This window comes from Bombina bombina, chromosome 1, assembly GCF_027579735.1.
Source record: "Bombina bombina isolate aBomBom1 chromosome 1, aBomBom1.pri, whole genome shotgun sequence".
NCBI lineage: Eukaryota > Metazoa > Chordata > Amphibia > Anura > Bombinatoridae > Bombina > Bombina bombina.
In genome coordinates, this window is record NC_069499.1 from 655,732,432 (window position 1) to 655,749,451 (window position 17,020).

At 33.9% G+C, this 17,020-nt stretch overlaps 1 protein-coding gene across 6 annotated transcripts in view; it reads right to left on the minus strand.

The window, feature by feature from the left end:
• TENM1 (teneurin transmembrane protein 1) overlaps positions 1–17,020 on the minus strand; it is a 1,037,319-nt gene that overhangs the window by 235,592 nt on the left and 784,707 nt on the right. For all 6 annotated transcript variants that reach the window (XM_053699127.1, XM_053699121.1, XM_053699124.1 and 3 more), the window contains one exon: positions 12,797–13,029. In XM_053699127.1, the coding sequence (XP_053555102.1) occupies positions 12,797–13,029 (233 nt within the window). The remainder of the gene's footprint in view (positions 1–12,796; positions 13,030–17,020) is intronic.

Here is a 17,020-nt window from a genome sequence, read left to right on the forward strand (position 1 = left end):
GGGTCTCACAAATGAAGGTGTCTGCTGCACTGTGGCTCACCATGAATACAATTTTTTGGAAATACTTGACCATTCTGGAGTGTCCTGGCATACTTTGTGGTGTTAAAACTAGATCTTCAGATTATTACTATCAGTTATTTGTAGAGCGCCTACGGATTCCGCAGCACTATAAACATAGGCGTGGTATACAATGATACATTTAGATTATACATAAGGCCCTCTTTATCAAGCTTTGAGGACCCGGCTCGCCAGAAAAGATAGTTCAATAGCAGCAGTGTTAACTTTTCCACCACCTAACATGTATTGGATTAAAACCGTTGAACCTCGCTGCAAGCGGACAGCATACGCTGTCCACATTTAACATTGCATAAGCTTGCCAATCGGTCACAAGCAGGGGCTGTCAATCATCCTGATTGGCTCGGGATGATTGAAAGCCCTTGCTAGTGGCCCATTTACAATACGTTAGTTTATAATAATCTACAAATTTGCTTGATGGTCAAAAAATGTTAGAACAGAATAATTGATACATAACAGTAAAAACATAACATGCTCCAAAGTTAAACAAAAGTGAAACAACAATAACATTAGCTTTAGGCTATAGGGCATCCAGGATGTAATCCCAGACTTAATACATTTTACATAACTCAAATACCAGACATTTTGTAGCATGGTAAGGTAAAATATTTATGTTGCTCATTAACATCTGGTTAAAAATTGTTCACAGCAAAAATAATGACATAGAAGAAATACTGAGTAAAAGATATTGAATTAGATACAAATTTAAAGACTAGACTTTGGTGACTAAATCTGGAAATTAACAAAGCCTTGCACAGCCAAGGAAAAATTATCCATCTGAGTCAGATCAATGCATCGTAATTTTCACTAGAATGTCATTGAAAATAAAGACCTCTAGACTCTGCTGACCTCTTGTGCTAAAAAAAATTGTCTCCTGATATGTATTCAAAATGACAGAAATTGTTAGCTAAAAGGTTTTTAAGGTCAGACAACACTGATAAATCCCCAGTGCAAAAGTATTAAAAAATGTAAAATGTGTTCAACACATTCTGATATAAAATATTTACAACATTAGTCAAATGCTATGCAATACCAGAGCTAGATAACCAGAGTAAATGAGATTTATTATGATAGCTGCAGAGAGACCGGCTACAACTGACCCCAATATAGGTACAAGGCCAAATATGTATAACAGTAGATTATGCCTCATTTCATGACCTCCTTCATGAGGATTTGAGCAACTCCTGGATTGATAAATCGACTTGCTTTATTCCTGTAATTCCAGTTCTTTAAACCACTTTGAGACTATGAAAATTACCATAATGCTCCTTTGGGATGGAAAAGACTGAATTTCCTTGTTAAAACTATTAGCCCAATTAATTGACAATGATTTACAACCTCTTTGAAAAGTACAGACTCTCTTCATTTGGAGTCAACAATGTTGATTAAATAACTGATCATTATTATGAACATGAAACCCACAGATGTGCTAGTTAGTATGGGGTATAACACACTTATATACAGTAATGCATAATAACCAAGGTTGAATTAACAATGGGGTCCAGTATGGTCCCCACATACCCAAATCTCTGGATTCATTTTAAAGGTAGAGCAAACACCTTGAGATATTTATATAAAATGTTTAGTTATGTGTAGGGTGAGCATATTGCTGCTTTAAAAAGGGACACATATGAAAAATACATATGTCAGGGTTTTTAAAATGGAACATTATTCAAAACATTTCTTTAAACAGCCCTGACATATGTATATTTCATATGTGTCCCTTTTTAAAGAGGCAATATGGTCAGCCTAGTTAAGTGTAATGAAAGAACTTCGAAATGTATTTTCAATATTTATTTGGCCCCCTTTCATGTAATTTAGCCTGAAAGTTAGGCAATGTGTAATTTTTTGTTGTAAAATTCACCTGCTGACATCACAAGGCTAACTCTGCAACATATGTTTCCATAATTTGCTTTAGCAGATAACAACTGCAAAACCATTCAACTTATCCTACCAAAGTGACTATAGTAAGCTTTGTTGTCTGCAGATTCAAGCCCAGATTTTTTTACTCCAAAAAAGCAGGTAGTGGGTAGAGTTTGGCTACTGAATAACAACCGCATAAAACAAGTTTTAAATTTGGTTAGATTTGGCTGATATGTTACTCTATAGCAAGACAACAGCAATGGCTTATAATTACAATGTGTTTACAATCATTTATTCTTATTTTCTTTTAAGATTTAAACACACAAAAAAAAATGCATCATTTAGGAAGAGCATTAACAAAAAAACAAAAAAACACAGTTCATCTATATTATTCAACTTACTTTGTTCTTTTGATATCCTTTGTTGAAGAGTAAACCTATGCAGTGTACACTTAAAGGGACACTGAACCCAAATTTTTTCTTTTGTGATTCAGATAGAGCATGCAATTTTAAGCAACTTTCTAATTTACTCCTATTATCAAATGTTCTTCCTTCTCTTGGTATCTTTATTTGAAATGCAAGAATGTAAGTTTAGATACCGGCCCATTTTTGGTGAATAACCTGGGTTATTCTTGCTGATTGGTGGATAAATTCATCCACCAATAAAAAAAGTGCTGTCCAGAGTTCTGAAACAAAAACGAAGCTTAGATGCCTTCTTTTTCAAATAAAAATAGCAAGTGAATGAAGAAAAATTGATAATAGGAGTAAATTAGAAAGTTGCTTAAAATTGCATGCTCTATCTGAATCATGAAAGAAAAAAATTGGGTTCAGTGTTCCTTTAAAGGTAACAGTTTTTAACAAAGCTTTTAACCATGATATGTCCTTCTAAGCACTAGATGGCAGCAGTGTTTCCATGTATAACTAAGTTAAAAACATTGTTGCAAATCTGTTACCATATAGTGCTCTAAACATGTGCACACTCCTGAACCAATTTAGGTATGCTCTTCAACAAAGGATACCAAGAGGACAAAATAATTTGATATCTGTAAATTGGAAACTTTTGTTAAAGCTGTATGCTCTGTCTGAATCATGAGTTGCATGTCCCTTTAAAAAAAAAGTACAGAGTGTAAAAATCAATTTTATTGAAAACGTTATAAAAGCATTGTAAAAACAATAGCAGGATAGCTGTAGGTCCTAGGCGCTTTGACTACACACTGATGCCATAATCATAGACCATAGTCTAGTTAAAGGGACACTGAACCCAATTTTTTTTCTTTCATGATTCAGATAGAGCATAACATTTTAAGCAACTTTCTTCATTCTCTTGGTATCTTTATTTGAAATGCAAGAATGTAAGTTTAGATGCTGGCCCATTTTTGGTGAACAACCTGGGTTGTCCTTGCTACTTGGTGGATAAATTCATCCACCAATAAAAACGTGCTGTCCAGAGTCTGAACCAAAAAAAGCTTAGATGCCTCCTTGTTAAAATAAAAATAGCAAGAGAAAGAAGAAAAAATGATAATAGGCGTAAATTAGAAAGTTGCTTCAAATTGCATGCTCTATATGAATAATGAAAGAAATAAAATTGGGTTCAGTGTCCCTTTAAATTCCAGTCAATGCTTACTCTGATCTTAGCTGATTTTATTTTTTTTGTGCTTTAGAATTTATAAAACTAATGAGAGCCGTGAAAGCAACATTATTTATGAAAAAAAGTATATGAATTATTTACAGCATGCAGGTAGTAGCGTAATGAATCTCAGTCTCACTAATAGCAAATCTTACTTCACAATGCAAGAGGGTCATATACAGTATCTCACAAACGTGAGTAAACCCCTCACATTTATGTAAATATTTTATTATATCTTCTCATGTGACAACACTGAAGTAATGACACTTTGCTACAATGTAAAGTAGTGAGTGTACAGTCTGTATAGCAGTGTCGGCATTCATGGTTCCCTCAATGAATTGTAGCTCCCCAGTGCTGGCAGCACTCATGCAGGCCCAGACCATGACACTCCCACCATGACACACTTGTCTTTGTACTCCGCCACACACGCTTGACACCATCTGAACCAAATACGTTTATCTTGGTCTCATCGGACCACAGGACATGGTTCCAGTAACCCATGTCCTTAGTCTGCTTGTCTTCAGCAAACTGTTTGTGAGCTTTCTTGTGCATCATCTTTAGAAGAGGTTTCCTTCCGGGACAACAGCCATGCAGACCAATTTGATGCAGTGTGTGGCGTATGGTTTGAGCACTGACAGGCTGACCCCCACCGCTTCAACCTCTGCAGCAATGCTTGCAGCACTCATACTTCTATTTCCCAAAGACAACCTCTGGATAGGACGCTGAGCATGTGCACTCAACTCCTTTGGTTGACCATGGCGAGGCCTGTTCTGAGTGGAACCTGTCCTGTGAAACTGCTGTATGGTCTTGCCCACCGTGATGCAGCTCAGTTTCAGGGTCTTGGCAATCTTCTTATAGCCTAGGCCATCTTTATGTAGAGCAACAATTATTTTTTTCAGATGATCAGAGAGTTCTTTGCCATGAGGTGCCATGTTGAACTTCCAGTGACCAGTATGAGAGTGTGTGAAAGCGATAACACCAAATTTAACACACCTGCTCCCCATTCACAACTGAGACCATGTAACACTAACAAGTCACATGACACCAGGTAGGAAAAATGGCTAATTGGTCCCAATTTGGACATTTCCACCTAGGGGTGTACTCACTTTTGTTTCCAACAGTTTAGCTATTAATGGCTGTGTTATGAGTTATTTTGAGGTAACAGCAAATTTACACTCTTATACAGATTATACACTCACTACTTTACATTGTAGCAAAGTGTCATTTCTTCAGTGTTGTCACATGAAAAGATATAACAAAATATTTGCAAAAATGTGAGGGTTGTACTCACTTTTTTGAGATACTGCATATATAGAACACAATGGCACCATAATGTAAATGAGAGATATATTTTTCCTTATTTAAAAAGAAACTGAACCCAGAATTTTTTCTTTTGTGATTCTAATAGAGCATGCAATTGTAAGCAACTTTCTAATTTACTCCTATTATCAATTTTTCTTCCTTCTCTTGCTATCTTTATTTAAAAAAAGAATGCATCTAAGCTTTTTTTGGTTCATTACTCTGGACAGTACTTTTTTTTATTGGTGGATGAATTCACCAAAAATGGGCCGGCATCTAAACTTACATTCTTGTATTTCAAATAAATATACAGAGAGAATAAATAAAATTGGATAATAGGAGTAAATTATAAAGTTGCTTAAAATGTCATGCTCTATCTGAATCACGAAAGAAAAAACATTTGGGTTCAGTGTCCCTTTAAGGTTGTAAATGGCTGCAATTAGCTTCATTTAGTAGAAAGAGTTGCATATCAAAAAACGTTTTACCTCATCACTTTAAGTTTTGAGAAAATAAACTGATATTGGAAGGAGGACTAATTCCATAAACTTTAAGGGCTCATTATTACATATGTCATTCAAATACAACGTTTTTCATTGTATAAATGTAGTGTACAATGTCATTTTATACCAGTTGCAGAGTATAAAATATATGTGAATTTTCTACTTTAGGTTTAATTCTGTATATACGTAGTTTTTGCTCTTTGATACCATCACTAAAGACACTAAAGACCGCTGCCCCATAACTTGTCCGCCTGCTCTGAGGCTGCGGACATCAATCCGCCCAATCCTATACGATCGGGCTGATTGATACCCCTGTTAGCGGCCGATTAGCAGAGAATCTGCAGAGGGCGGCATTGCACAAGCAGTTCACAAGAACTGCTTGTGCAATGATAAATGCTAACAGCATATGCTATCGGCAATCATCGATGTGCATTCACACTATAATAAATCGGCCCCAAAGGCTTTCTTATCGTATCTCAGTCAGAGATAACAATTGAAAATTATAATTTTAATAGCTAACTATCTCTTCCATCCACACTAGGAGTATAAATTCTACATGCTATATATTTTATGTACCCATTACTGCTGTATTCAAAAATGCACCATAGGTGGCATTTTTAGCAGGCAAAAACAGCTATTTCAAATGAGAAAAAAAAGGAATAGGAGATGTTTGTAGACAATTTAATATACTCCAGCAGGTAAAATGGACCATTGGAAACACATTAAAGGGGAAAACATTTACAATACACTGTCCCTTTAATTACCTAAGACTTTTTACAAGTGGGAGAAAGTTTTAAGGATATATTTGACATAATCAAAGCCTATACCGTTTATTCCAAACTACATATCAAAAAAGGGTTTTAATTGCTTATGCTGTTTTTAAAGCCTGATTGAAACAACATAATTTTGACACCATTACTTAACAACTGTAAACAATCACCTAGATTACGAGTTTTGCGCCAAATAGGGTGCGAAAATAATGCCAACATATTTGCGTTATTGCACTTTCCATAGCGCTGCCATTACAAGTTACTGAAAAGCCTCCTTGTGCTGTGCGTTATGGTGCGATAAGCTCCATACCGCACAAAAGCCAAGGGCTGAGTTTACGTACTCGTGCAATGGTCGCTGCTAAATAAAGTTATTAACCCTTAATCCGCCGCTCCGTGACATCGCCGACACTAAATAAACCTATTAACTCCTAAACCACCAGCCCCCCACATTGTAACTGCTAAACTAAACCTATTAACCCCTAATACGCTGCTTCCCGACATCACTGACACTAAACTAAACCAATTAACCCCTAAACCACTGGCCTCACATTGCAAAAACTAAATTAAACTTTAAATTAAAATTACAATATAACTATCTTTAAATAAATAAAAACTAAGTTTAAACTATAAATTTATCTAACATAACTATTCTAATAAAATAAAAAAATACCAATTAAAAATTCTAAATTACATGATTTAAAAAAACTAATACTACGAAAAAAATAAAAAAAATCTAAGATTACAAAAATAATATACAATAAAATTACGAAAAATAAAAAACTCTAGGATTACAAAAAATATAAACAAAATAATCAAAAATGAAAACAATTACACCTAATCTAATAGCCATATAAAAATAAAAAGCCCCCCAAAATAAAAATACCCCCTAACCTACAATAAACTACCAATAGCCCTTAATATAAGCAAATAGGATTTCAGAAGCTCTCAACCTATTGGCTGATTTGAACAGCCAATACGATTTCAGAAGCTCTCATCCTATTGTCTGATTTGTATTTGAAGAACCAAATCAGCCAATAGGAATGCAAGGTACGCCATTTTGAAACGGGTACCTTGCATTCAGTGTACGGCGGGGATCGTATGAAGAGGACGCTCTGCGCAGGATGTCATCGCCCTCAAGGATAGCTCCGCTCTGCGCCGCTGGGAAAAAGACAAAAGACGTCCCGAGATGTCACCACCTGGATGAGGATGGATGACCTGACTTCAGGAACCGTGAGGTTAATGTTAGGTTTATTTTTTGGGGCATTTTTTTTTTTTTTTTTTAGACTAGGGCTTTAATGAGCAGTGTAAAAGAGCAGAATACCCTTGGGTGGTGGGTTTTACTGTTAGGGACTATTTTTTTTCTAGGTAAAAGAGCTGTTTAACTTAGGGCAATGCCCTACAAAAGGAACTTTTAAGGGCTATTGGTAGTTTATTGTAGATTAGAGGGTGTTTTTATTTTTGGGGGCTTTTTTATTTTTATAGGGCTATTAGATTAGGTGTAATGGTTTTTATTTTTGATAATGTCATTTATTATTTTTTGTAATCTTAGATTTTTAATTTTTTTTCGTAGTATTAGTTTTTTTTTTAATTTATAATTTAGGTTTTTATATTTTTTAATCATGTAATTAGGATTTTTAATTGGTAGTTTTTTATTTTATTAGAATAGTTATTTAAAGTTAGGAGGTGTTAGGATTAGGGGTTAATAGTTTAATTTAGTGTTTTGTGATGTGGGGGGCCGGTTGTTTAGGGGTTTATAGGTTTAGTTTAGTAGTTACGATTTGGGGGGCTGACGGTTTAGGGTTTAATAGGTTTATTTAGTGTCGGCGATATCGGGGAGCGGCGGATTACGGGTTAATAACTTTATTTAGCATCTGCAATGTTGGGGAGCGGTGGGTTAGGGGTTATAATTTTATTTCTTTTCCCCATAGACATCAAGGGGGTTGCGTTACGGTGATCACCATTCCGCGATCACAGGTGTTAGTTTTTTCCAACAATCTCTCCCCATTGATGTCTATAGGGGAAAGCGTGCACAAGCACATAAACTCAGCCCTTGGCTTTTGTGCGGTATGGAGTTTAAAGCACCATAATGCACAGCATAAGGAGGCTTTTCAGTAACTCGTAATGGCACTCTTTTTAGCGCAAAACTCGTAATCTAGGTGATAATGACTAGGGTTAGTCTTAGCCTGTGTGCAGACTTAAAATGGATTGGCTCCTCCACATAAGGCAAGTGTTGAGTGAAGTTTGGCTATGGAAAAACACTTGCAGCAAACACGGTGTTATAGCATTACAAACATTTTCATATGTTAGACTTGGCTGATATGTTATTCTGTAGCAAAACAACAGAAATGTCTTTTAATTACAAGTTGTTTACTGTCCCTTTAAATGGACAGTATTCACTTTCTAATTACAAGATTTACCTGCGTTTATGCATACATTAACATATCACATGTGATTAGAACTGCAATCCCACTTGTTTTAATATACATGGTTAAACATTTTATATTACAATTAGCTCATGTATCATATTTTTAAGATAATAAGATGTTATTAACTTGTGACACAGTATTTTCACGGATCGTTCTTTGCATATAGTTATTGTTTTATAGGTCCTTTTATTGCTCTCTAATTTTTCTACAATTTGATATTTAAATATTTCTGGAAGCCGTTCCTCTTCTTACCAATTAAATTATATATTAACATGTCCTCTTATAATACCTGTTTTTCCAGGATTATTATGTTGACTCCACTATAGGTGTTATCTATGGGAATATAGTGGTGCACTTTCACAATTTTGAAAATTGGAACAGGCATGAGTTGCTTAGGGAATACTAAAGCTGAAAAATAAAAAAATATACTTGCCGTGTCTGTTTGCCTTTATGATTCCATGCTGCACTATCAGTCTAGTTATTCTTGTATGTGCAATGCAAAAAGAAGAACAATACAAGTAAGAGATATTCTGCCAGTTTTAAGATTTTAAGATTTAGGGAGGGATGGATTTCATGTCTGGGCATTTTGAAAGGCTTAAGTAGGACCCACATTACGTACTTAAAGGGACAGTCTAGTCAAAATTAAACTTTCATGATTCAGATAGGGCATGCAATTTTAAACGACTTTCCAATTTACTTTTATCATCAAATTTGCTTATTTCCCTTGGTGGTATTTTTGAAAAGCTAAACCTAGTTAGGCTCATACTGATTTCTAAACTGTTAAAAACCGCCTCCTAGCTCAGAATATTTTGAAAGTTTTTCAGTAAGACAGTACTAGTTCATGTGTGTCATATAGATAACATTGTGCTCACTCCGTGGAGTTATTTAGGAGTCTGCACTGATTTGCTAAACTGCATGTCTATTAAAAGCACTAAGATAGGGGGGCAGTCTGCAGAGGCTTAAATACAAGGTAATCACAGAGGTAAAAAGTATATAAATATAACGGTGTTGGTTGTGCAAAACTGGTGAATGGGTAATAAAGGTATTATCTATCTTTTTAAATAATAAAAGTTATGGTGTAGATTGTCCCTTTAAGGTAATGTAAAGAGTCATTTGGGCATCTCTTAGCCAATGGCTTTAACTAAACCCTCCATTTTAGGTTTTTAGCATTTGCAGCTTTTTGGCCATGAGTGAGTGCAAGCTAATTCCTTTTGCAGTGTTGAGTTATCATCTAAAAACTATAAGTGTTAATTAACAAACAATAAAAGCAGTAGCACTAGATACTACTTTAACTTTAGTTCAGCTTCAGAAGTTGCTACTCTGCTTGTCTGTAGATGTAGAATTTTCATTAACAAATTAATTCTGAGCAACCCTCTTAATGAATAAAATGAAAGAAACATTTTTTTGTGATGAATGATGTGTATCTATATCTATCTATCTATCTATCTATCTATATCTATATATCTATCTATGCTCTGTGTCTATCTATCTATCTATCTTTCTATCTATCTGTGTATAAAGGAAATAAAAAGTTCACCAATACTTTAAATAATATATAATGCTTCCCTTTGAGGAATTTATTCAAAGGTTTTGTTTTCTTACTAAGATAGTTCCAAGGCTCATGAGAAAAAAAATAATTAAAAAAAATATAAAACCTTAACGATAGGTGGAAAGTGGGAAAAAAAAACCCTGCAGATATTTTTTTTTAAAGCTTTGAAGATAGGTGCAAATTAGATTCATGTGGAGAAAGCTATGTTTATTCACAGGCAGTTATTTTTCCTTAAGGAAAGAATAAAATAAACTTCAAATTGTTATAACTCTTTAGATTACAAATGAATATAATAAAATGTAAGTAATGAAAGTGTTAGGGTGTGTATTGTTAAGACATAATATCCCTTAGCTTAAAAATAAATAAAAACGCGTTCATTTAAAAATAATGCTTAGCATAGTCTTTTAAAATGAGCCAAGAAGCATTAACAATTTTCTTTATCTTTTTTTTTCAGTGGTATTCATGTATTAAATAAATATTAATTATCTTGCCTATGATCATGATTTATTGATGCATGCTTTTTTGTCTTTTCACAACTGGGGAATTGTTAATTATTCTATGAAGTTTATCCAAGTCTAATTACAGTGTGCTTTTTGTATAATGGCCTGTCTTTGCTTCATTTAGAAAACGTTACAATAGCTGATGAGATTAGGAGGACAAATAAAGGGGACAATGTAGCTTCATAAACGTGCTTTGATGTGGAACAAACTCTTTGTGCTGTTCAGCATATAAAATAAAGTTTCTTCAAAACAATATGAGTAACCAATGATATGTTAAATTCTGTACATATGTTAAGGTTTTTAGGGCTAGATTAGTAATACTATTGCATACAAATGTGCTCTGGTATTACATGTGAGGTGCAATGCGAACGTGACCTCCCCTGTTCACATTGCACGGAAGCATTGCGCTCACAAGAGCACGCTTCCATAGGCTCTAATGGGAGGCTCGTTCTCATCCCGTGAGACATAGCATGACAACAACTAGCTCAGTGAAGTGGGGTGAGTCGCACAGCGATGGGCAGCAGATTATTCTTCAGTGAATAAAAATGATCTTTAATGGTCACATATTAAAAATAAAGAACAAAGAGTCAGATAATATCTGACATGTTTTGGCTTGGAAGCCTTAATCATAGACGTATCTGATCAAAAACCACATGTGATATTTAAAATAAATTCTGTGAGCCTATTGGGCCATTAGATTAAATACGTGACTAGAATAAGCTTGTCCAATTATTAAAGCCACTCCCAATTAACCCCTGTGTACATGTTCAAAATGGAGCCATATTAACATATGTAAAGGATTGACTTATATCCATTAACCCACTGTGGCTCACAGATAATGTAACATACACAAAAACACTTCTACATGATAACAATGCTATCAATACATACATTTCATCACTTCATCATATTAGCTGCTACACTGTATATCTGGTGCTTTTTAAAATGACTGCTGCTGCTTTTTGCTCTTGCTGACGTCTCTTACCCTCTCGTTTACTTATATACTTAATATCTGTCTGGAGCTACCATTGTTCTTTTAGTGTACCTTTGACTTTATATGAATAAATACATGCAGTATATATCTACTGTATGTGTTAATATGTGCATATACACAAATTAACACATACATATATGTGTATATATTCATATATATTTACAGGGAACACACTGTCCCCATAGACCGCAATCTAAAGGCCCTTTTCAGTGCCTTTTTTTCCTAACACCCCACACCCGCCACGTTTAACGTTCAAACTACACTAAATTGTGGGAGCAATGACTTATTGTTAATTTTTGAAGTGCTAATTGCTACCGCAAGCTTGCAGTAGCAATAACCAGCCACTTGTAATGGCTGGTTATTGTCATGCGCCTGTAAACGGGCACATTTGCCAGTTTACGGGCATGCAAATAAATAAGTGCTCCAATTTTTTGCATTTTTTTTTAATTAGAAATTGTTAACAGAGCATACTTTATAACAGTGTTTGTTATCTTCAATAGCCACATAGTCCTAACAAGGAATAATACAAGCATTTCCCTTTGTGACATCAGGTGAGAAAATCATAATAGTGAGTCACTGATCAGCCTAATCAGTGAAATCCTGGCAAATCTGGCTTGTTACTTGTTAAAATCAACTCAAATCCACCACTCATCTTATGCAGCTTATTTTTGTTGTCTTGGAAACATACAGTGTGTGGTTATTTCTGGGACTTAACACATTAGTTGCCACTAGCTGTTATGTCGGAGAGTACTTGGTCATCCTGGGTTGTTAAAGAGCATTCCCCTCTGTTATTACATGATTGACAGTGTATGATGAACTTCATATCTCAGCCCCCCAGCTTGCTGTTACTTAATTAGCAAGTATAGGGAACACAGCCAGGGAGCAAAGCCATTGGAAGGGGTCTGATAGACAGTTATTGTCAAGGGAAGAATATATATAAAATAGTATCAGTTTATATTTTTGTTGTCTGTAAACTCAAGGTATCATTGCAAGGTTAAATTTACTGCATGATGTAATTATTTACATCAACTACCTTTCATATGACTATTTGTTTTTTGTGCAGTGTGTAATACCACATAATATGAAGGGTAAATAAAACAGATTTATAAAATATTTATTTTAATTATTAAACCTGTAGCACATGAGTTTAAGCATTTGCTCCAAATGGATATGAGCTTTTGTAAAATGTCATACCTCTTGGGCTGTTGAGAGATGCCTCATATGCTTTCCCCCCATCTCCACAGTGGCTCTGATCAAATGGTAGGCACTGATCACCTGTTCCTGCCACTACTTCAAAGTTCTTTGTCAGTTCCTTCGTATCAGTGAGGGACTTTATTCTGTAGACCCGCCTGGTGTTTGTGTCAGATAGGTAAAGAGATTCAGATCCAGGATCCACAGCCAGATAATATTTGTGAGCAGGACTTGTACTTTGAAAAAAATTATAAAAATAAATAAATAAATAACAGGTATTCATACACATGTGCAAATGTCAAGTACCTAACTCATACAGATCTACTTAAACGTATCATAGCAATGAGCATATTTTTAATGCATTTAGTGTGGTATTCATAAAATTCTGTTTAGACCCAATTTCTTAAAGTTTAATTAATTATTTACCGCCAAATTCATGATCTGTTTGCAAAAGATCAGTCCAATTATCAGTTGTACAGTATTTGCATAACTAGAATGTCATCAATATAATGAGCTATTCTATTTCACACCCTCGTGTTTTGGCTATGCCTTACATTAGTATTGCTTCAAAAAATATTCAAGATAAAAAATACAGTATACTTGAGATCTTTAGTAAAATATGTAAAAAAAAGTTGAATGAATCAGCATTCCCCAAAATGTGAGTAAAAGGTGAACTAAACTCTAAGGACTTTATATACAATAGATCAGTTACCATTACAAACTGTCCAATATTTATTTAAAAGAATGTTAGTAGAACCCTGACATATTAGAAACACATTTTAGAAACATTCTTCTAAAATAAAAAAATAAATAAATACATTTTTGGGATGAAATATAGCCAGGGTTCATTGAACTACTGTCCTCGAAATTTGCAACAAAAAAAAAATTAAATTGTTTTGTTTAATTATAATGAAATTGTACAGCAAAATTGTATTCTATGGAAAAATCGTAATTTGCAGGAAAAAAAAATATTTAAATTCAAAGCATATTATTTTTCTTATTTTAAAATGTGTTTCCCACCTCTGTTAATGGGCTGAACACGGGCATTCCATAGAGATCTTGCCTATTCTATAATCATTTACCCCTGCAGATCTTACTATGTTTTTCTCGCAAATTGAAACAGAATGTGTTCAAATACGCAAAATACTTTTTTACCCAAATAGGAAAATACATATATAAAAAATAGAGGTGATTGTAAGTTACTATAAGCTAAAAGCAGAGTAATCTGATTTACATCTTGCTCCCTATTTACTAAGACAGCACATTACTGTTAAATACTATCAAGATTTGAGTTGCTTCTCATTAACAGTAATGAGCTGTTTATTTATCCTATCCTGCCATCTGAAAATATAGATATTACATTTTCTATTTGCAATTGCATTATTTTTAAATTATCTAAAGATCTAAGTAAGCTTAATGAAATGGATAAACTGGTGAGGCAAAATATTTTGCCTTATAAAACAATCACTTAAGAATAAATAAGAAAGTTTCAGGTAAATTTTATAGAGAACAGAAACTCAAGATGCCATTTTGTGAAATATCCAAGCACACAATGCCACTGGGTATCATGTAGAGGTACATATTAGCATATGCGTCAAACAGAAACAAGGATATGTTTCTTAAAAAGAGACTTAAAGGTTATTTTTTTTTTAATCCAGCAAAACTAGAATATTCTTAAAAACATGGTTGCAAAATGGATGTCATACAATACTCCAGGCCCATGCTGATTCCTGAGACTTCCTTGTTATGCTTTTTGACAAATGTTACAAAGAGAAAAAAAAGTAAATTTGAAAATAGAAATAAAATCGTTTTTTTTAAATTATGAACTCTGTATGAATTGTGAATATTTTTTAGAGTTTCGTGTCCCTTTAAAGTGCCAAAAAAACATGTTGAGATCTGTGCATATCCTAAAAGGGCTAATTAAGTAAAATAGTTTTCATTAAAAAAAAATGTTTAAAAATGTCAAAATAATTTTCAAATATAAGCAAAATTACTTAGCCATGCTGTCTGGAGTAGTCTGAGCCACCCCCTTATCAGTGTTTAGCATCAGAAACACAGGCATTGTATTTCAACTGAGTTCACAGCAGCCTTTATGCTTCTAGGCATGCTCCAGCAGATAATGAGTGTCTACTGCATTCTACCAAATCAAAGGTGGATATAGATACAGCCATAGAAGGAATTGTGTGAGGGGGGGAGTTAGAGCTGTACAATTCGGAAACTTAAAAGAAAGGATTAATGGCAAGGCACTGCAGTATGAATTTGCAGGTGAAATAATTAAAGTACATATTATTATATTTTGTCTCTATCCCAACTTGTTTTTCTGTCCCTTTAAGGATTATTATTAATTTTAAGATGACTGCAATACAAATCAACAGTAGGAATTTATCTTGCATTTATTTTAAAAATAACAAAACACTGAAGAAAAAAAAGAATGGATTCCGATAAGTGTATGTTTTATTTTGGTCTTTGCTCAGTTGGATTTATCAGGCGGTGATTGAAAAATGGATGCAAGGACGTACAGCTGGAAAGCAATGATTGACACTGTCACTGAGATTGGTTTGCCAGCAATTAGGTTTTTTCGTTCCCCAGCCAGAACCATTTTAATCTTTCCGAGCCACCAATTATTAATGTTAAAGCATCTGGGGATTACTATCTGTTTAGTTCATTCAGACATTTCAATATCTTGCTTGCCGGAAATTATGAATAAAATGATCAGAATTGGTTTGGTGCTTTGAGGCCTAGCATTAAATATTAAATATTATGAAGAAGATAATTCCCAAGTTTTATATACTTCACTTAATCAATGAACACCCTACCCTGTATACATATGCAAGTTTTTGTTATTTCCTTATATATGCAAGTACAGTATACAGTACATAATTGCCATACAGCACTGGAATTTGTAACTAAATTAATTTGATATAGTTATTTATTAGTGGATCAAAACTACCCAATGTTTGAACTTATTTTTTTACCATTTTTCTGGGGATTAAAAAAAAAAAAAAAGAAAGAATACATTATTATATAATTGACTGTGCTATAAAATTGTCTACACTTTAATATTTTCAGGGATTCATTTTACGTACTAGGGTGTATTAAATAGTTTACATACAGATCTTTTACCTTTATTTTCTCTTTTAAAATTGTGTTTTCATGTTTAAACCTCTACATATGCAAAAAAATATTACAGCAATGTTGACTATAGAAAAGCTACGTAAACAACAAAGAGCAACACAAATCAAATGCCCAGAGGGTGAAGAGGTGACAGAGAGAGCAAAATCTGGGCCCATATATAAAGGTGTTTGTGTAGCACATTTGAATACAATGGCTATTTCTATTTTTTATTAGTAATATATGGTATATAGAAAGTTTACATTTCCTGTAATTCCTTTATGTTATTTTTTACTTTGTGTGTGCAAATGTAGTGGTCTAAATTATAACTTTATATGCTGTATTGGGATTGCATTCAGTTTAAAACAATCACTAAAACAAAGTGTTACAGGTCTAAATGAATAGATAAAGTTGAACAAATCCAGGAGGCATGAGATTCAAGCTCTGGGGTTGTACATTGTGGCTGGTGCTGCAAACTAAATGTACTGAAGGCCATTTCATTTTTACATAAACAAATAAAAATGAGCAAAACAAAAACCCCCAAACTATCTGTTTATTTTCATTGATTCTAAAATACCTATAAAAAGGTGGCCAGTTCTTAAAGGAACATGTTTTCTTTCATTAAAGAGAATACAATTTTAAGCAACTTTCCAATTTACTTCTATTATCTAATTTGCTTTATTTTTCTAGGTATTCTTTTTAAAGCAGCAGCATTGCATTACTGGGAGCTAGTTAAAACACTGGGGGGCAGCTTTGAGCCTACCTAGGTATACTATTCAACAAAAAATACCAAGAAAATGAAACAAATTAGACAATAGTAGCAAATTAGTAAGTTATTTAAAATCACAACCTATATCTGAATCATGAAAGAAACTAATTGGGTTTTAAGCCCCCAATGACAAAGTTCTAATCTACTCATGCAAAGTGAACATATCAGCATTTGTTACTACAAACTTGCAACAGTAAAACAACACAGCTAAACTCTCTGGAGTTTATTTGTGTCTGTAAAACACCCCACCATCAAATATGCTATGTTTCCTTTATAAGTAAACATTCACTGATTTGATAACACACTCCCTAATGCTAGAAGGAAAATACAATTCCCTCAGACTAAAA